General features: G+C 39.8%; 1 protein-coding gene across 1 annotated transcript in view; it reads right to left on the reverse strand.

The window, feature by feature from the left end:
- LOC126203883 (ankyrin repeat domain-containing protein 50-like) overlaps positions 1-17,576 on the reverse strand; it is a 520,870-nt gene that overhangs the window by 41,059 nt on the left and 462,235 nt on the right. Inside the window, exons 20-21 of the mRNA XM_049938265.1 lie at positions 16,677-16,933; positions 9,579-9,731 (exon numbers count right to left, since the gene is read on the reverse strand). Of these exons, the coding sequence (XP_049794222.1) occupies positions 9,579-9,731; positions 16,677-16,933 (410 nt within the window). The remainder of the gene's footprint in view (positions 1-9,578; positions 9,732-16,676; positions 16,934-17,576) is intronic.

Raw genomic sequence — 17,576 nt, forward strand, 5'->3', positions numbered from 1 at the left:
GTTGGAGTGGTAATCCAGTGGCGTGAAAGAGATCCTCAGTGAGCATTTCCTGTGAAAGATAGTGTACACTTTTTGTGTTTAAAACTTACACTAAGAAAAATGGCAATTAGTGAGTCTCGTTGCGGCCTAAACCACCCCGACAACTTTTGTATGTATGTGGGAAATTCACTCGAAAAGCCCAAAGAAAACCATACACTGATTTCGTTAAGAAGGCATATAAATTGTATTTTGATAGCGCTGTTGATCAAGGTAAAAATTTTGCACCTCATATTGCCTGCATAAATTGTACTACAACCTTAACCAAGTGGATGAAAGGAAAACTCCGAGCCACGCCATTCGCTGCTCCAATGGTGTAGTGTGAGCCTATAGACCATTATTCAGACTGTTACTCCTGTCGTACAAATATTTTGGGACATTCAAGCAAAACTAAAAATAAAGTATCCAAATGTATCTTCAGTGCATTTGCCTGTGCCCCATGATGAAGGGTTGCCTGTTCCTGTCTGTAACTTGAAAGCCACCGAACAAGACACCATGTCAAGTGAATCAGAAAGTATTGAACATACAGAAGAGTACTGCCCTCAATATCATGACACTTCGCCTCAGCTCTTTAATCAAAAGGAACTGAACAATTTGGTTCATGATCTAAAACTTTAAAAACAGCAAGCTGAACTCTTGGTGTTCAGACTGTGACAACGGAACCTTCTAGCTCCAGGGACAAAAATTTCCTGTTTCAGATCAAGAGGTGCTTCCTTTGCTCAGTATTTTGATATGCAGAATTCAATGTGTGTATGCAGAGATGTCAATGGTCTGATGATGCAGCTAGGTGTACAACATAATCCACAGAAGTGGCGACTATCTATTGACTCCAGTAAAACCAGCTTGAAAAACAGTACTACTGCATAATGGCAATGCATTTCCATCGGTACCTTTGGCTTACACAGAAGACATGAAAGAAACTTATGAAACCATGGCTTTGCTGCTGGAGGCAATCAAATAGAAGGATCATGAATGGCAGCTTTGCTGTGATTTAAAAGTTGCACTCCTTACAGGTTTACAGGCTGGATACACGAAATACTGCTGCTTTTTATGCCTTTGGGACAGCCGTGGCACCAAGAACCACTATACAGTCAAGGAATGGCCTATAAGGAAGTCACATAATCCTGGAAAAGTAAATGTGAACAATACCCCATTTGTGGAGCCCGATAAAATCATTTTTCCTCCCCTTCATATCAAATTGGGCCTTAACAAAGACTTTGTAAAAGTTCTGGATAAAGAAGGTGAGGCCTTCGATCACTTAAAGGGAAAGTTTCCCAAATTAAGTGAGGCAAAGCTGAAAGAGGGTGTATTTGTTGGACCACAAATAAGAAAATTACTGAAAGATCCAACCTTCGATACCAAACTCACAGATATCCAATTAGCTGCACGGTCTTCTTTTAAAGCAATTGTAAAAGGCTTTTTGGGTAACAGAAAAGACAAAAACTATGTTATCATTGCGAATGATCTGTTGGACAACTATAAGAACATGGGGTGTAGAATGTCGCTTAAAATTCACTTCTTACATCCTCACCTTGATTTCTTCCCAGATTTGGGAGCCGTAAGTGATGAACATGGTGAACACTTTCACCAAGACATTCTTACCATGGAACACCATTACCAAAGGCAATGGAACCCTTCAATGGTGAGTGTCTACTGCTGGGGTCTTTTTCAAAAATCAAAGTCGATTAAAGGTGAAAATATCTTCTGAACTAATTTGGACCTTCTATAGGCATAATGCCCATATATACATATGAAATAGTATTGATTTCAAAAGTTCTGAATGTGTATTTTTGTTTGTCTTAATTGTGTCAATTTTCGCTATTAGCATTTTTTATTCTGCTATGTATCTAGGAAATGTGACATCATACAGAAAAACTGATTTTACCAGTGTATTCAGCACCCCAAAATTACATAAATCCACCCATTTACAAACCAGATGCAGAAAAAAAGTTTAAATTTGTTAACTAGTAATATCTGTCATTGTAACACGCAGTGTAATCTTTGAAACCATTGTGCAGTAAGGAGGTTTACATAGCTGGAAATCTACAAACATATAACATATTTTTAAACATAGGTCTGTATGTTTTATCAAAAACACACACACACACACACACACACACACGCACACATTGAAGGCAGTCAGGTCAATCTGAAGATGACAGAGATATCTGCTGAAACATCAGCTTACTAACTGGAGTTCTTATGATCATTAGCTTTTTTTTGTAAGAAATCCAAAAAATTAAGTCATGCAGAGGGAAGACAGATTAATACAATAAAAACCCTAATTCATTATAATGAACACAAGAACTTGCATTTCTATTGTTAAACTTCAACCATGACACATTATTCCCCACATGTCATGGCTATACTGCATGGTTCTGAGACTGACTTACCTACTTAGAGAAGGCTACACGTCATGGTTATGGTAAAGTGAACATAAACAGCTTCAAGATTGGCACTGCATCATTATTCACTACAAATGCAATGGCTGAAACATGAATGTGTGGTGATGTTGGAGAAGGCGTAAACTGTAAAGGTACAAAAGGGCATATTTTTAAGATAGTATGAAGAAAAAGAGTGCACAGAAATTATTAGATGGAAAGTAAATGTCTATAGATACAATTCTGATGTTGTTTCAGTGACTCACTCGTCAAAAATGAAATCCAAGTAAGAACTGAATAAGGATGGGGCAGAAATTTCAACTAGACTTTTGAAAGGAAAATCCTGACATCTGCCTACAAATAATGCACGCAAAACTAAATCTGGATGGCTGCGCAGAGGTCCTTAGTTATAAAATGGGAGATACATGTTAGATTTGGTATAGGCAATCAGCAGCCATAGAATGAACAGTAGCCAATTCACATGGAACCACAACAATCACATACCAAAGAAGCTACAGCTAGCCACAAGACCTAACTTATTTTTTAATACATTGTTCTAAATTTTCAATGATAATATTCTTGAATGGAGTTGTTGTCATGTATGATAGGCAAGTCCTAACTTTACTGGATGTACATTGCACACATCATTTCTCATGTAGAAAGGAGAATCTTTATTATCTGAATTTTAACAAAGTAGCAAAGAAACTTTTTAACTTATAGAGGGATCGGAGCTCACTGCAGCTTACAATATCACCATTTCATATGCATTAAATTTAGTGATGTGTAAACTACAAATCTGAATGATCCCACAATCAGATACATATACAGGGTGGTCCATCTCATGAAATAAGCATCAAATGAAAAAACTACAAAGAATGAAACCCGTCTAGCTTGAAGGGGGAAACCAGATGGCACTATGGTTGGCCCGCTAGATGGTGCTGCCATAGGTCAAACGGATATCAACTGTGTTTTTTAAAATAGGAACCCCCATTTTTAATTACTACTCGTGTAGTACGTAAAGTAGTTGAACCACTTTTTTTGCTTTGTGATAGATGATGCTGTAATAGTCACAAATGTATAAGTACATGGTATAACGTAACATTCCTCCAATGCGGACGGTATTTGCTTCGTGATACATTACCCGTGTTAAAATGGACCATTTACCAACTGCGGAAAAGGTTGATATCATGTTGATGTATGGCTATTGTGATCAAAATGCCCAACGGGCGTGTGCTATGTATGCTGCTTGGTATCCTGGACGACATCATCCAAGTGTCCGGACTGTTCACCGGATAGTTATGTTATTTTGAGGAAACAGGAAGTGTTCAGCCTCTTGTGAAACATCAACCATGCCCTGCAACAAATGATGATGCCCAAGTAGGTGTGTTAGCTGCTGTCGCAGCTAATCTGCCCATCAGTAGCAGACAAATTTTGCGAGAATCGTGAATCTCAAAAACATCGGTGTTAAGAATGCTACATCAACATCGACTGTACCCGTCCCATATTTCTATGCACCAGGAATTGCATGGCGATGACTTTGAATGTCGTGTACAGTTATGCCACTGGGAACAAGAGGAATTACGGGACGATGACAGATTTTTTGCATGCGTTCTATTTAGCGACGAAGCATCATTCAGCAACAGTGGTAACATAAACCGGCATAATATGCACTATTGGGCAATGAAAAATCGACGATGGCTGCAACAAGTGGAACATCAGCAACCTTGGCGGGTTAATGTATGGTGCGGCATTATGGGAGGAAGGATAATTGGCCCCCATTTTATCAATGGCAATCTAAATGGTACAATGTATGCTGATTTCCTACGTAATGTTCTACTGATGTTACAACAAGATGTTTCACTGCATGACAGAATGGTGATGTACTTCCAACATGATGGATGTCTGGCACATAGCTCGCGTGTGGTTGAAGTGGTATTGAATAGCATATTTCATGACAGGTGGATTGGTCGTCGAAGCACCATACCATGGCCCGCACGTTCACCGGATCTGATGTCCCCGCATTTCTTTCTGTGGGGAAAGTTGAAGGATATTTGCTATCATGATCCACCGACAACGCCTGACAATATGCGTCAGCGCATTGTCGATGCATGTGTGAACATTACGGAAGGCGAACTACTCGCTGTTGAGAGGAATGTCGTTACACGTACTGCCTAACGCATTGAGGTTGACGGACATCATTTTGAGCATTTATTGCATTAATATGATATTTACAGGCAATCATGCTGTAATAGCATGCGTTCTCAGAAATGGTAAGTTCACAAAGGTACATGTACCACATTGGAACAACCGAAATGAAATGTTCAAACGTACCTGCATTCTGTATTTTAATTTAAAAAACCTACCTGTTACCAACTGTTCGTCTAAAATTGTGAGCCATTTGTTTGTGACTATTACAGAGCCTTCTATCACAAAGTGAAAAAAGTGGTCCAACTAAAACATTCATATTTCTTTATGTACTACATGAATATGTAATAAAAAATGGGGTTCCTATTTAAAAAAACGCCGTTGATATCTGTTTGACCTATGGCAGCGCCATCTAGCGGGCCAACCATAGCCCCATCTGGTTTCCCCCTTCAAGCTAGACATGTTTCGTCCTTTGTAGTTTTTTCGTTTGACATTTTGTGAGATATTTTGCCCAGTCACAATCAATGGACCACCCTGTATAAGATGACTGGAAAAGGAAAAAATGGGGTTCAGAGTATCAATGGCCTATTATTTCACAGAGAATTGACTGACATCACATCAGATGCCTAGAAACGAAAGAAATTAAGAGATTTTACAGTTATCATCAGGAACCAACTATTAATGTAACTGTCTCCCATCTCATTATATCAACACAAGTTCCCTTATTGAGGAGACATTTCCTAATTGCTGTAATATTTAGAGTAGTCATTTTGTTGAGACTTTACCACAATTATATATTTTTCCCTGAGATTGTTTGTTAAAGAATGAAAACATAGTCCCTACTACATGTGATGTTCACGTAGAGATGTACTAAAACTAATCTTTCCTCGTCTAGATACATTCAGATTGGAATATTTATCATAAGAATAGGTTAGTTACCAATCACCACAGTATATTTACTGATTTAAGGAATTCATTAATATGTAGTGAAGTTATCATTGATCTCGAATGTCATTTAATCTTGGTGAAATTAAGCATCAAATGTGAGTCAAGATGGTAATCACATGCTTTCACAGACCTCCTGTGTCTGGCTCTGTAGTGGTAGAGTGTTTCAAAGAGAACTTGCAGAATTTTATCAATAAGTTTCCTGATCATGCTTTTAAAATAGGGGCGACTTCTACCTGTCAGGTATTGATTGGGAGAGTCAAGCTGTCAAAGCTGGTGCCAGAGACGGGGATTCATGTAACATGATTCTAATGCCTTGTCTGAAAATTACTACAAGGAGGAAGTTAGTGAAGGTAACGTCTTGGATCCCATAGTAACAAACAGACATGGAAAATTCTCAAATCAGTTAATGTCGAGGAGGGTCTTAGTGTTCATACAGCATCTATGACTACAGGTGTTACAAGGAATGTTAACAAAGAAAGGGGAATATTATTGCTTAGCAACAATGACAGGATACAAATTGCAGGGTATCTGAGTAGGCAAAATCAAATACTTCAGTATCAAGGATGAAACTGTGGAGGACAAATGGAAAAAATACAAAAGCTTCATTCAAAACACCTTAGACAAATGTGTTGCAAGCAATGTGTTAAGGGATGGGAAGACCCACCATGGTTCATGAGCCATGTTACAAAACTGCTATGTAAACAAAGAGAGATTCATCACAGATTCAAGAGAAATCAAAATTTAGTTGCCAAACAAAAGCCCAGCAAAGCGAAAATGATCATAAGGAGAGCAATGAAAGATGCATTTTACGACTTTGAGAGTAAAATATTGTCAAATGATCTGTCTCAAAACCTTGAGAAATATTTGTCATATGTAAAATAAGTAAGCAATTTGAAATCATCTGATCAGCCACTCAGTGAACATAATAGAACTGAAAGGGAAAATGACAGCCATAAGGCTGAACTACTGAATTTGGTTTTCCAAAATTATTTCACTGGAGGAGATCGTAATACAGACCCACCTTTCAACTATCATACGAACTTCAAAATGGCAGATATTGAGATAGCAGATCATGGAATAGAAAAACATCTACAGTTGCTTTGGAGTGGAAAGACTTCAAAGACATCAGGACTGGACCTGTTATAGCAGCAGTTTACCATTGGTCACTTGAGCAACAAAGGGTACTTACAAGGGAACCTCCCCATCGTACCCCTCTCAGATTTAGTTATAAGTTGGCACAGTGGATAGGCCTTGAAAAACTGAACACAAATCAATCAAGAAAACAGGAAGAAGTTGTGTGGAACTATAAAAAAAAAAAAAAAAAAAAAAAAAAATATACAAACTGAGTAGTCCATTTGCAAGATATGCAACATGAAGGAGAAGGTGGGCCCAGGAGCGCTGTGGTCTCGTGGTTAGCGTGAGCAGCTGCGGAATGAGAGGTCCTTGGTTCAAGTCTTCTCGCGAGTGAAAAATTTTAATTTTTTATTTTCAGACAATTATTATCTGTCCCTCCGTCCGTCCGATGCGAGGTAACTGCGCCATAGTATGGGGACGCTACACGTAAACAAACATCGAAACACGCGACGTCAGTCGACTACAGCGCACGGAAGAGAGAGTATTCCTCCTAACGAGGCTCCCTGGCTGGCAGTTGACTGTTCGCTACTTTGGACGAGAGTGCATTAAATACGTGATATGTATTTCGTGGGCAATATGTTTTCGGTTCCCATTGGAGAGGCACGTCCTTTCGTCTACTAATCGCACGGTTTTGCGGTGTGGTCGCAAAACACAGACACTAAACTTATTACAGTGAACAGAGATGTCAATGAACGAACGGACAGATCATAACTTTGCAAAAATAAAGAAAGAAAATTTTTCACTCGAAGGAAGACTTGAACCAAGGACCTCTCGTTCCGCAGCTGCTCACGCTAACCACGAGACCACGGCGCTCCTGAGCCCACATTCTCCTTCATGTTGCATATATTGCAAATGGACTACTCAGTTTGTATATTTTGTTTATTTTTTTGGTAGTTCCACACAACTTCTTCCTGTTTTCTCGATTGATCTGTGTTCAGTTTATCAAGGCCTATCCACTGTGCCAACTTATAACTAAATCTGAGGGGGGTGTGATGGGGAGGTTCCCTTGTTAGTGACTGCAAAAAAAAAAAAAAAAAAAAAAAAAAAAAACCTGTTTTAGAATTGTGGAACTTGTTTCACGCACATGTCTTATGATGATCCTTAAGAACAACAATTTCCTCAATAAAATTCAACACATATTCTGCTGACAGACATCTCAGCTCATGCAGTTCCTCCACGAGATCCACAACACAGCAGATGTCGGCCGTCAAGTTGGTGACATGTCCTCAACTTCAAGCAGACAGTTGACAGGGTCCAGCACTGTGATTTATTGAAAAAATTAAATCTGACTGAATATCGGACCAGATTTGTAATTCGCTTCAAGACTTCTTTGCAGATAGAACTCAACATGTCTTAATGGAGCAAAATCAACAGCTGTAAAGACAATTTCTGGAATCCTCAAGGATATGTGACAGTACCATTACTGTTTACATTGTATATAAATGATCTAATAGAGGGCATTAGAAGCTCTTTTGAACTGTTCGCAGATGACACAGTTATCTATACGAAGTTACCAATGCCAGAAGACAGTAATGACTTGCAGAAGGACCTACAGAGGATTGATTGAACAGTCAATGGACTGGCAGTTGACCCTGAATGTAAATAAATGTAACACATTGTGCATTCATAAGAAAATAAGTCCACTAATGTATAACTACTCTATTGATGACAAATTGCTGGAAATAGTAACCATCACAAAAATCTAGGAGCATGTATTAAGAGCGACTTTAAGTGCAATGGCTGGATAAATCTAATTGTAGGAAAAGCATGTACCAGACAGATTCACAGGAGGAATCTTAAGGAAATTTAATTCCACCACTAAAGAGTGTCTTACAAGGTGCTTATTCGACCACTTCTTGAATACTGTTCGACAGTCTGAGACACTTACCAGGTAACACTGATAGAAGAGAGAGATAAATCCATGAAAGAGAGGAGAGTTTCATCATAGGGCCATTTAACCAGCACAAGAGCATTACTGAGATGCTCAAAAAACTCCAAGGGTAGATGCTACAAGAGAGCAATTGTTCATTGTGCAGAGGTTTACTACTTAAATTTAGAGAGAATACTCTTCAGAAAGCTTCGAACACATTACTTACTCCCACGTACATCTGCTGTGTTGGGGATCTGATGGAAGAACAGAGTGAATCCATGTTGAATTTTATAAAGAGAATTGTTGTTCTTAAAGATTGTCATAATACACGAGCTCAGAATGAGTTCCGTTAATTCTATAACAGATTGAAGTCTATGATAGTGGCGGTGTACAATTATATGCATCTCCTATGACCCTTAGACAAAAAAGGGAATGAATTGCTATTTTTTTTCCTGTCACTATGTACCCTTTGTTGCTCCAGTGACCAATGATAAATTGCTGCTAGAAGGGTAGCATGTTCTTTCTCATGATCTCTATAAAATCTTACAGGTATGTTGTCTGGTCCTGACGCCTTTCCACTGCAAAGCAGCTGTAGTTGTTTTTTCATTCCATGATCTGCTATCTCAGTGTCTGCCATTTCGAGGCTTCCCAACAGTCATTCTTACCACGAGCCATTCGCAAGTGGAAAATAAAATGGGAATGGGAGGGAGGGGAGGGGAGGGGAGGGGAGGGGAGGGGAGGGGGGGGTGGATATTAGTCAGTCTGTCAGTGATACCAGAAGTATCCTCTGTCACATACTGTCAGGTGGCGTACAGAGTGGAGATGTAGATAAACACAAATGTGCAGAATTTATGGCTACTAGCAACATGGCTGTGCCATCTTCTCCACAAGGAAGAAGAGATGCAGTGTCCACACCTCCACTCCAATATGACTGCAACTGCAGCACACCCATGTGGGGTGGGTGGCTCAGGCTCAAGCATTGTACACTTCCTACTCAGGCATCTACAGGCCAGCTACGACCACAACAGTCCTGAGTAGTAGCTCCATCATTACATGCAACTTACCCGCCACCAAACTTGGAATTTGTGCACTCAGATGCAACCTGAGGTGACAGAAGACCTGGAGGTCCTCGTCCCTCAGTGCCTGAGCTGTTACCAAGAATTATCCTCATGTGCGTGTCACGTGCAAAGTGCGAATCTGCCATTAGGGATGCAGTCCTGTAAAGCAAAGTTGTGTTGCTGTGTAGGATATGAGCGTACAGCACACACTGAATTGCAGATACAATCAAGAGTACATACGAAACCAATGCTGATCAAACTACACTGCTAAGCATCTGTCATCATAACACACTGTGTTATCTGTGAAACTGTTGTGCTGTAAGGAGGGCGATATAGCTGAAAAACTATAACTAAAAACATATTTTTAAACATATGTCTGTGTTTTTTATCAAATATAGTCTTCAGTTTGATTTTACACACACACACACACACACACACACACACACACATATATATATATATGCGAGTGCACACGCACACGCAGTGAAGTCAGTCAGCGCAATCTGAAAATGACATGTATCGATCAAAATACCAGCATAATAACTGAAGTTCCTATGACATTAGGCTTGTTTTGTAAGAAATTCGAAAAAACAAGTCCTGCTTAGGGAAGACAAACTTCAAACACAGCACAATATTCCACAGATCACCAACACTGACTACAGGTTTCTATGCTTACACTGCATGGTTCTGAGACTGATTTACCTACTTAGAGGAGCCTACGCATCATGGTTTTGGCAAAGTGAATATACACAGTTCCAAGACTGGGGCCACATCATTATTCACAATGAATGTAATAGCTGAATCATAAATGTATGGTGATGTTGGGGGAGGTTTATATCATAAACATACAAAAGAAAAGATTTTTTATAATGTAAACAGAAAGAGTATATACAGGGTGAAGCGAAATTCACGCACTCGGGCTTCGCAGTGAGTCTCCTCACATGCCAGCGACAAAAAAATGTCTCACAAAACTTCATTAAGCGAGTGCATCTGGCAGAAAAAGGATGTTACAGAGTGGCAATCTGGCAACATTGTAATCACATGTATGGTAAACTAGCTTCATCAGCGCATCATAGTTGTGCTGCACAGTTGGTGCAGAGGATAGAGTTTTGGGTCAGCATGCAGGAGGTCGTGGGTTCGATCCTGGATTAGGGCGCAATTCTTTTATTTTCTAATTTCATTCTGACATTTCATACTGTAATATACGCCGTTTCTTATGTCACATGTATCCTAAATTTACAACATTTTGTAACTCTGAACATAAAAAATACGTGATTAGACAAATAAGAAATATAGCTGAAGCAAATGACCTGTCTTAGGACAGAATAACTACAAAAACAATATAAATTTCGAGATGCTAAAGATGCACCTGTTACATGTAATGCACATTACCCCTCTAACAGACACTGTTCTGCATGATTCATACGGACATCGCTAATTGTGAAATGTTCTGTTTTGAATTACACTGTGTCCCTAATGGTAATAGACATGATGTTTCCACAATCCCATCGACATAATAATAATAATAATAATAATAACTACAATGCATTGAAATATGTACTAAACAGCATGCGGTTACCAGCCTCGTGTTGAAAGGCTTGGGACCATGGTGGTATCACATACAAATAGTAACCAAGTTTGGACATTATTCACAAAGCACATTGGTAGTCCTATTGGTAACATTAAGGCCCTAACCAAATGTATGGAATAATAGTTGCTACTAATCTCTGGGACCATTGGAGGAGGATACAAAGAAAACAGGTTTCACATCTAGTGGATGAGGTAATTGTGAAAATCCATGACATGAAAAGCACTTCTTTCAAAGCTGACTAATCTTCCATTTCTATGATTGTAGTATGTAAGTGCAAGTGTTTTCTAGAGGACCCGCTGCAATCACTGTTGATGATTAAGATGGCAGATAAAGAACCACCTACACTACATTTACCAAATAAAAAACATAGGCCTCAACCCAGTATCAAACCGTCAAACTGCTGCTTGCTAACCCAAAACTCTATCCATTGCACCAACTGTACAGCACAATGAATATGTGCTGACAGAGGTAGTTACCATACAAGTGACTACAGTGTTGCCAGATTGCCACTCTTTAACGTTCTTTTTCCGCTGGATGTATTGGCCAGCAGAAATTTTGTTAGAGACCTTTTATTATCGCTGGCAAGTGAGTTGTGCTTCAAAGCCCGAGTGCATGAATTTCGCTTCACCCTGTACATAGGAAAATACATATATAGGAAAATACATATATAGGAAAATACATATATAGGAAAAGATCAAACAATTGAAAATCCCGGATGGAATGTAAGAATGGCAGTGTGGTTTCAGTTGCCTGAGACTGCAGTCGTGTGTGAGAATTTCTTTTGTGTGTGCACGTGTGTGTGTGTGTGTGTGTGTGTGTGTGTGTGTGTGTGTGTGTGTGTGTGTGTGTTGGGGGGTGGGAGGGGTGCACACGCACATTTGTGTGTCTATTGTTGACAAAGGCCAATGGCCGAAAGCTTTAACTGTGACAGTCGTTTTGTTGTGCGTCTCTGCTACTCAGCATCTCTGCAATATTGGAAGGAAAAGAAATTACTTATATTAAATTTTAATGGCGGTCAGTGATTCACACATTAGAAACGAAATCCAACTTAGGATTGGATAAGGATGGGGAAGGAATTTCTACCAGACTTTTGAAAGGAGAATCCTGACATCTGCCTACAAATAGTGTGGGAAAACCTAAATCTGGATGGTTGGGCAGAAGTCCTTAGTTATAAAATGACAGGTACATGTTAGTCTCTGCATGGCCAATCAACAGCCATAGAATAAACAGTGGCCAATTCATATGGATGCACACCAATTTTTAAAGAAGCTACTAGCCACAAGATCTTACTTATTTCTTAATACACTGTACCAAATTTTCAATGATAATGTTGGAGTTGTTATCATGTATGACAGGCATGTCCTAACTTTACTGGATGGATATTGTATGCATCATTTCTCATATAGGAAGGAGAACCTTTACTATCTTAATTTTCACAAAGCAGAAGGGAAATGTTTTAACTTGTGGAGGGATCAGAGCTCACTACAGCTTACAATATTACCATTTCATATGGATTTAATTTAGTGATGTGTAAATTCCAGTTTAGAAGGGCACACAATCAGAATCTATGCACGATGACTTAAAAGGAAAAAAAAAAATAGTTTTATAGTATCAATGGCCTATTATTTCACAGGAAATTGATCCACATCACATCAGATGCCTAGAACCTTAGAGAATTAAGCCATTTCACAGCTATCACCAAGAACAAATTATCAGCATAACTGTGTACATTCCCATTATATCAGTACAAGTCCATTTATTGAGGAGACATTTCCTGATAGCCATAATATTTACAGGAATCATTTTATTGAGTCTTGACCACAATTATACATTTTTCTCTATGACTATTTGTTGAAGAATGAAGACATAGTCCCTCTAACATATGGTGCTCATGTAGAGATCTACTAAAACTCTATCTAGATAAATTCAGATTGGAATATTTGTCATAAGAATAGGTTAGTCACCAATGACAGTGGCATACTTATTGCTGTAAAGAATTTTATAATTTTTATTGATGTGATCACAGATCCCACCTATCATTTAATCTGGGTGAAGTTAAGCATCAAAGGTGGGTTAAAATTGGTACTCAGATGCTTTTGCAGACCTCCTGTGTCTGGCACTGTAGTGGCAGAGCGCTTCAGAAAGAACTTGCGGATTTTTGTAGATAAGTTTCCTGATTGTGCTATTGATATAGAGGTAACGTCAACCTGCCAGGTATAGATTGGGAGAGTCATGCTATCAAAGCTGGTGCCAGAGACATGCACGATTCTTAATGTCTTGTCCAAAAATTACTTCAAGCAGCTAGTTAGAGAATCAATTTTTGAAGGTTGCCCCTACCAACAAGCAGGTCTGAATGTTCTCAAATCAGTTAATGCAGAGGAGGGTGTCAGTGTTCATAAGGCTCTGATATCATCTATGACTATAGCTGTGACAAGCAATGTTAAGAAAGATAGAACAATGATTTTAACCATTATTTTTATATTCCTTCCTGGATTTTCGATTGAGAAAAATAATTTTCTTTAACAAGAGTGACAGGATACAAACTGCAGGGTGTCTGAGTACACAATGTCAAATATTCAGTGCTGAGGATAAGGAAGTGCAGCACAAATACAAAAAATTCAAAAGTATCATTCAATACACCTTATAAAAGTGTAAACCAAGTTCATGCCATTTTCATGGACTTTAGGAAGGTACTGGGCACTGTCTTGCACTGCCATTTAAGTGAAAAAATAAAAGCTTACCGAATATCGCACCATATTTGTGAAACTTCCTGGCAGATTAAAACCTTGTGCCGGACTGAGACTCGAACTCGGGACCTTTGCCTTTTGTGGGCAAGTGCTCTACAATCTGAGCTACCCAAGCACGACTCACGCCCCATCATCGTAGCTTTACTTCCGTCAGTACCTTGTCTCGTACTTTCCAAACTTCACAGAAGCTCTCCTGCTAACCTTGCAGAACTAGCACTCCTGCAAGGTTCGCAGGAGAGCTTCTGTGAAATTTGGAAAGTAGGAGACAAGGTACTGGTGGAAGTAAAGTTGTGAGGACGGGGCGCGAGTCATGCTTGAGTAGCTCAGATGGTAGAGCACTTGCCCGCAAAAGGCAAATGCCCTGAGTTCGAGTCTTGGTCCGGCACACAGTTTTACTCTGCCAGGAAGTTTCTTATCAGCGCACACTCTGCTGCAGAGTGAAAATATCATTCTGACACCATATTTGTGACTGGATTCCAGACTTCCTTTTAGAGAGAATTCAACATGTCACTCTTAACAGAAAAAAAATCAACAGATCTAAAAGCAATTACCGGAATTCCCCAAGGATGTGTGATGGGATCATTACTGTTTACAACATATATAAATGATCTAGTAGATTGGGTCGTAAGCTCTTTTAGACTGTTCACAGATGATACTGTTGTCTATAAGAAGGTACCAATGCCAGAAGGCAGTAATGATTTGCAGAAGGACCTACACAGGATTGATGAACAGTCCATAGACTGGCAGTTGATGCTAAATAAGTATAAAATGTTGTGCATTCACAGGAAAAGAAATACACTACTGTATAACTACTTTATTGATGACAACATGCTGGAAACAGTAACAGTCACAAAATATTTAGGAGCATTTATCCAAAGTGACTTAAAAGTGCAAAGACCCTATAAAACTAATAGCAAGAAAAGCAGGTCCCAGAAAGATTCACAGGAAGAATCTTAAGGGAATTCAATGCAACCGCTAAAGAAGTGGCTTACGAGGTGCTTGTTCGTCCACTTCTTGAGTACTGTTCATCAGTCTGAGATCCTTACTAGGTAGAACTGTAGGAAGAGAGAGAGATAATATCCAAGAAAGAGAGAAAAGTTTCACCACTGGATCGTTTAGTCCCGGGGTGTCAAACCTTTTATCTTACCTGGGGCACACTGCAAGAAGACTAGTATTTTTGGGCTGCACATAGTGAACTTAACACTAATGATAACTACTGCTGAGAGAGAGAAAGAGAGAGAGAGAGAATCATCATATGGTGAGAGTTTCAAATTGAAAATATTCAATCTGTTGTAACTTTATATAAATAGAATTTTTTGAATTTTTTTACCATTCATGTGGATGCTCACTTCTTGGGGCACACTGAAATTTGCTCTGGGCTGCATGTTGCCCACAGGTCATGAGTTAAATGCCTCTGGTGTAGCCCATGTGAGAGCATTACGGAGATACTCAACAGACTCCAGTTGTGACACTACCAAGAGAGGCACTGTGCTCCATGGAGAGGTTTGCTATTGAAATTTTAAGAGAATACTTTCTGAGAAGATTTGGACAACATATTACTTCCTCCCACATACATCTCGTAAGATGCTGACAATAAAAAAATTCAAGAAATAGAACTACTGCAGAGGCCTACCAATCATCATTCTTCCCATGCAATGTAAACAAATGGAACAAGAAAGGGGGGGGGGGGTGGAGGAAGAGATCAGTTAGTGGTACCAGAAATACCCTGTCACACACCAACTGGTGGTTTGCAGAATATTGATGTAGATGGAGGTAAACACCAATGTGCAGGATTTTTGGCTACAAGCTAGATGGCTCCACTATCTTCTCCACAAGGAAGAAAGGATGTGGTGTCTGCATCTCTACTCCAATATGACTAACTGCAACCCACCCATGCATGGTGGGTGGTCCCATGTCAGACATTGTCCACTTTCTGCTCAGGCATCTACAGGCGATCCACAACCTCAACAGGCAAGCTATAACCTCAACAGTCCAGAGCAGCAAGGAAGCAACAATGACTACAACACAGCTAGATATCAACAGGAACTTGGGACGCCGCCAGTGCAGTCACTGCTCTCACTATCTGTCAACATTCCCAGCCAGTGTGGGACTATCCCCCATCACACTGTACACCTCTGCCATGGCAGTACTTTGGCCAGTGCACAGCCTCTGATATGCCAATCATCATTAGGAATTATGCCAAGCAATTACGCTGACTGTTCCATGGACCCTCAGTCAGTGGACACTCCTGATCAGGGTAAACCTCCACCAACCTGAGAAGTAATCTCTCGATGGATCCTGACTCGCAGACCTAAGCTTCATTCTATGTCTCAATGTGCTACAGTTTTACCTTGCACCTTCCACACAGTGACTTTATAGGATTAGCTCATCCTGTAAATCACATCAGAGCTGTACCATTACCTGTAGTATTATTTCTTCTTCTAATCGCATCAAGAACGAATGAGTTGTTATTTCCAATCTACTGGGCTGCCATTATTTCTGTGTGCACTTTCACAACTCAATCACACAGATACTTCACAATGCAACACAGAGAATGAATTCAGAAAACCATGTCTGTTTTGTTTATCATTTCACTCCCAGACATGCTGTGCTTACAAAAAATGTTACACTGAAGCTGAAAGAGTGAGCTATTTGCCAGCTCTTGTGCTTCTATTATTACATATACATATCCTACAAATTAAATTGAAGTTTGAGAATCAGCAAAGACAACATAACAGTATATATTTAAAAATGCACAGTGCTTACGTCGTGAGCAGGCCTCCCTTGTGCAGCCCTGTCTGCTGCTGCTGAAGCGGCAACTGCTGGTGCTGTGGTGCAAGAGCTGCGGGGTTCAGGGCAAGAGGAGAGCTAGGCACCGCCACATCACTCAGAGGCGAATGGGGCGGTGAAGCGTAGATTGGGCTCTGAGGCTCCGACTGCAGTGGTGACAGCAGCCGGCTCAGTGGGCGGGTTCTCGTACCCCTCGAACACTGTTGTAGTTGTTGCGTGAATGACAGTACAGCCTGCAAGGATGACCATGCACCATTGTAAGTGATTACATTCTTGATCGCACTATGTTGCTTTTTAAAATATATTAAGACAGTTGATAATAACAACAGCGTTTAATACGAAGGCTAAATCTTTCTGCCACATGTTGTTGTGGTCTTCAGTCCTGAGACTGTTTTGATGCAGCTCTCCATGCTACTCTATCCTGTGCCAGCTTCTTCATCTCCCAGTACCTACTGCAACCTACATTCTTCTGAATCTGCTTAGTGTATTCATCTCTTGGTCTCCCTCTTAGATTTTTACCCTCCACGCTGCCTTTCAATTCTAAATAGGTGATCCCTTGATGCTTCAGAACATGTCCTACCAACCGATCCCTTCTTCTGGTCAAGTTGTGCCACAAACTTCTCTTCTCCCCAATCCTATTCAACACCTCCTCATTAGTTATGTGATCTACCCATCTAATCTTCAGCATTCTTCTGTAGCACCACATTTCAAAAGCTTCTATTCTCTTCTTGTCCAAACTATTTATCGTCCATGTTTCACTTCCATACATGGCTACACTCCATACAAATACTTTCAGAAATGGCTTCCTGACACTTAAATCTATACTCGATGTTAGCAAATTTCTCTTCTTCAGAAACGATTTCCTTGCCATTGCCA

The sequence above is a fragment of the Schistocerca nitens genome, chromosome 9, assembly GCF_023898315.1.
Source record: "Schistocerca nitens isolate TAMUIC-IGC-003100 chromosome 9, iqSchNite1.1, whole genome shotgun sequence".
Taxonomy (NCBI): domain Eukaryota; kingdom Metazoa; phylum Arthropoda; class Insecta; order Orthoptera; family Acrididae; genus Schistocerca; species Schistocerca nitens.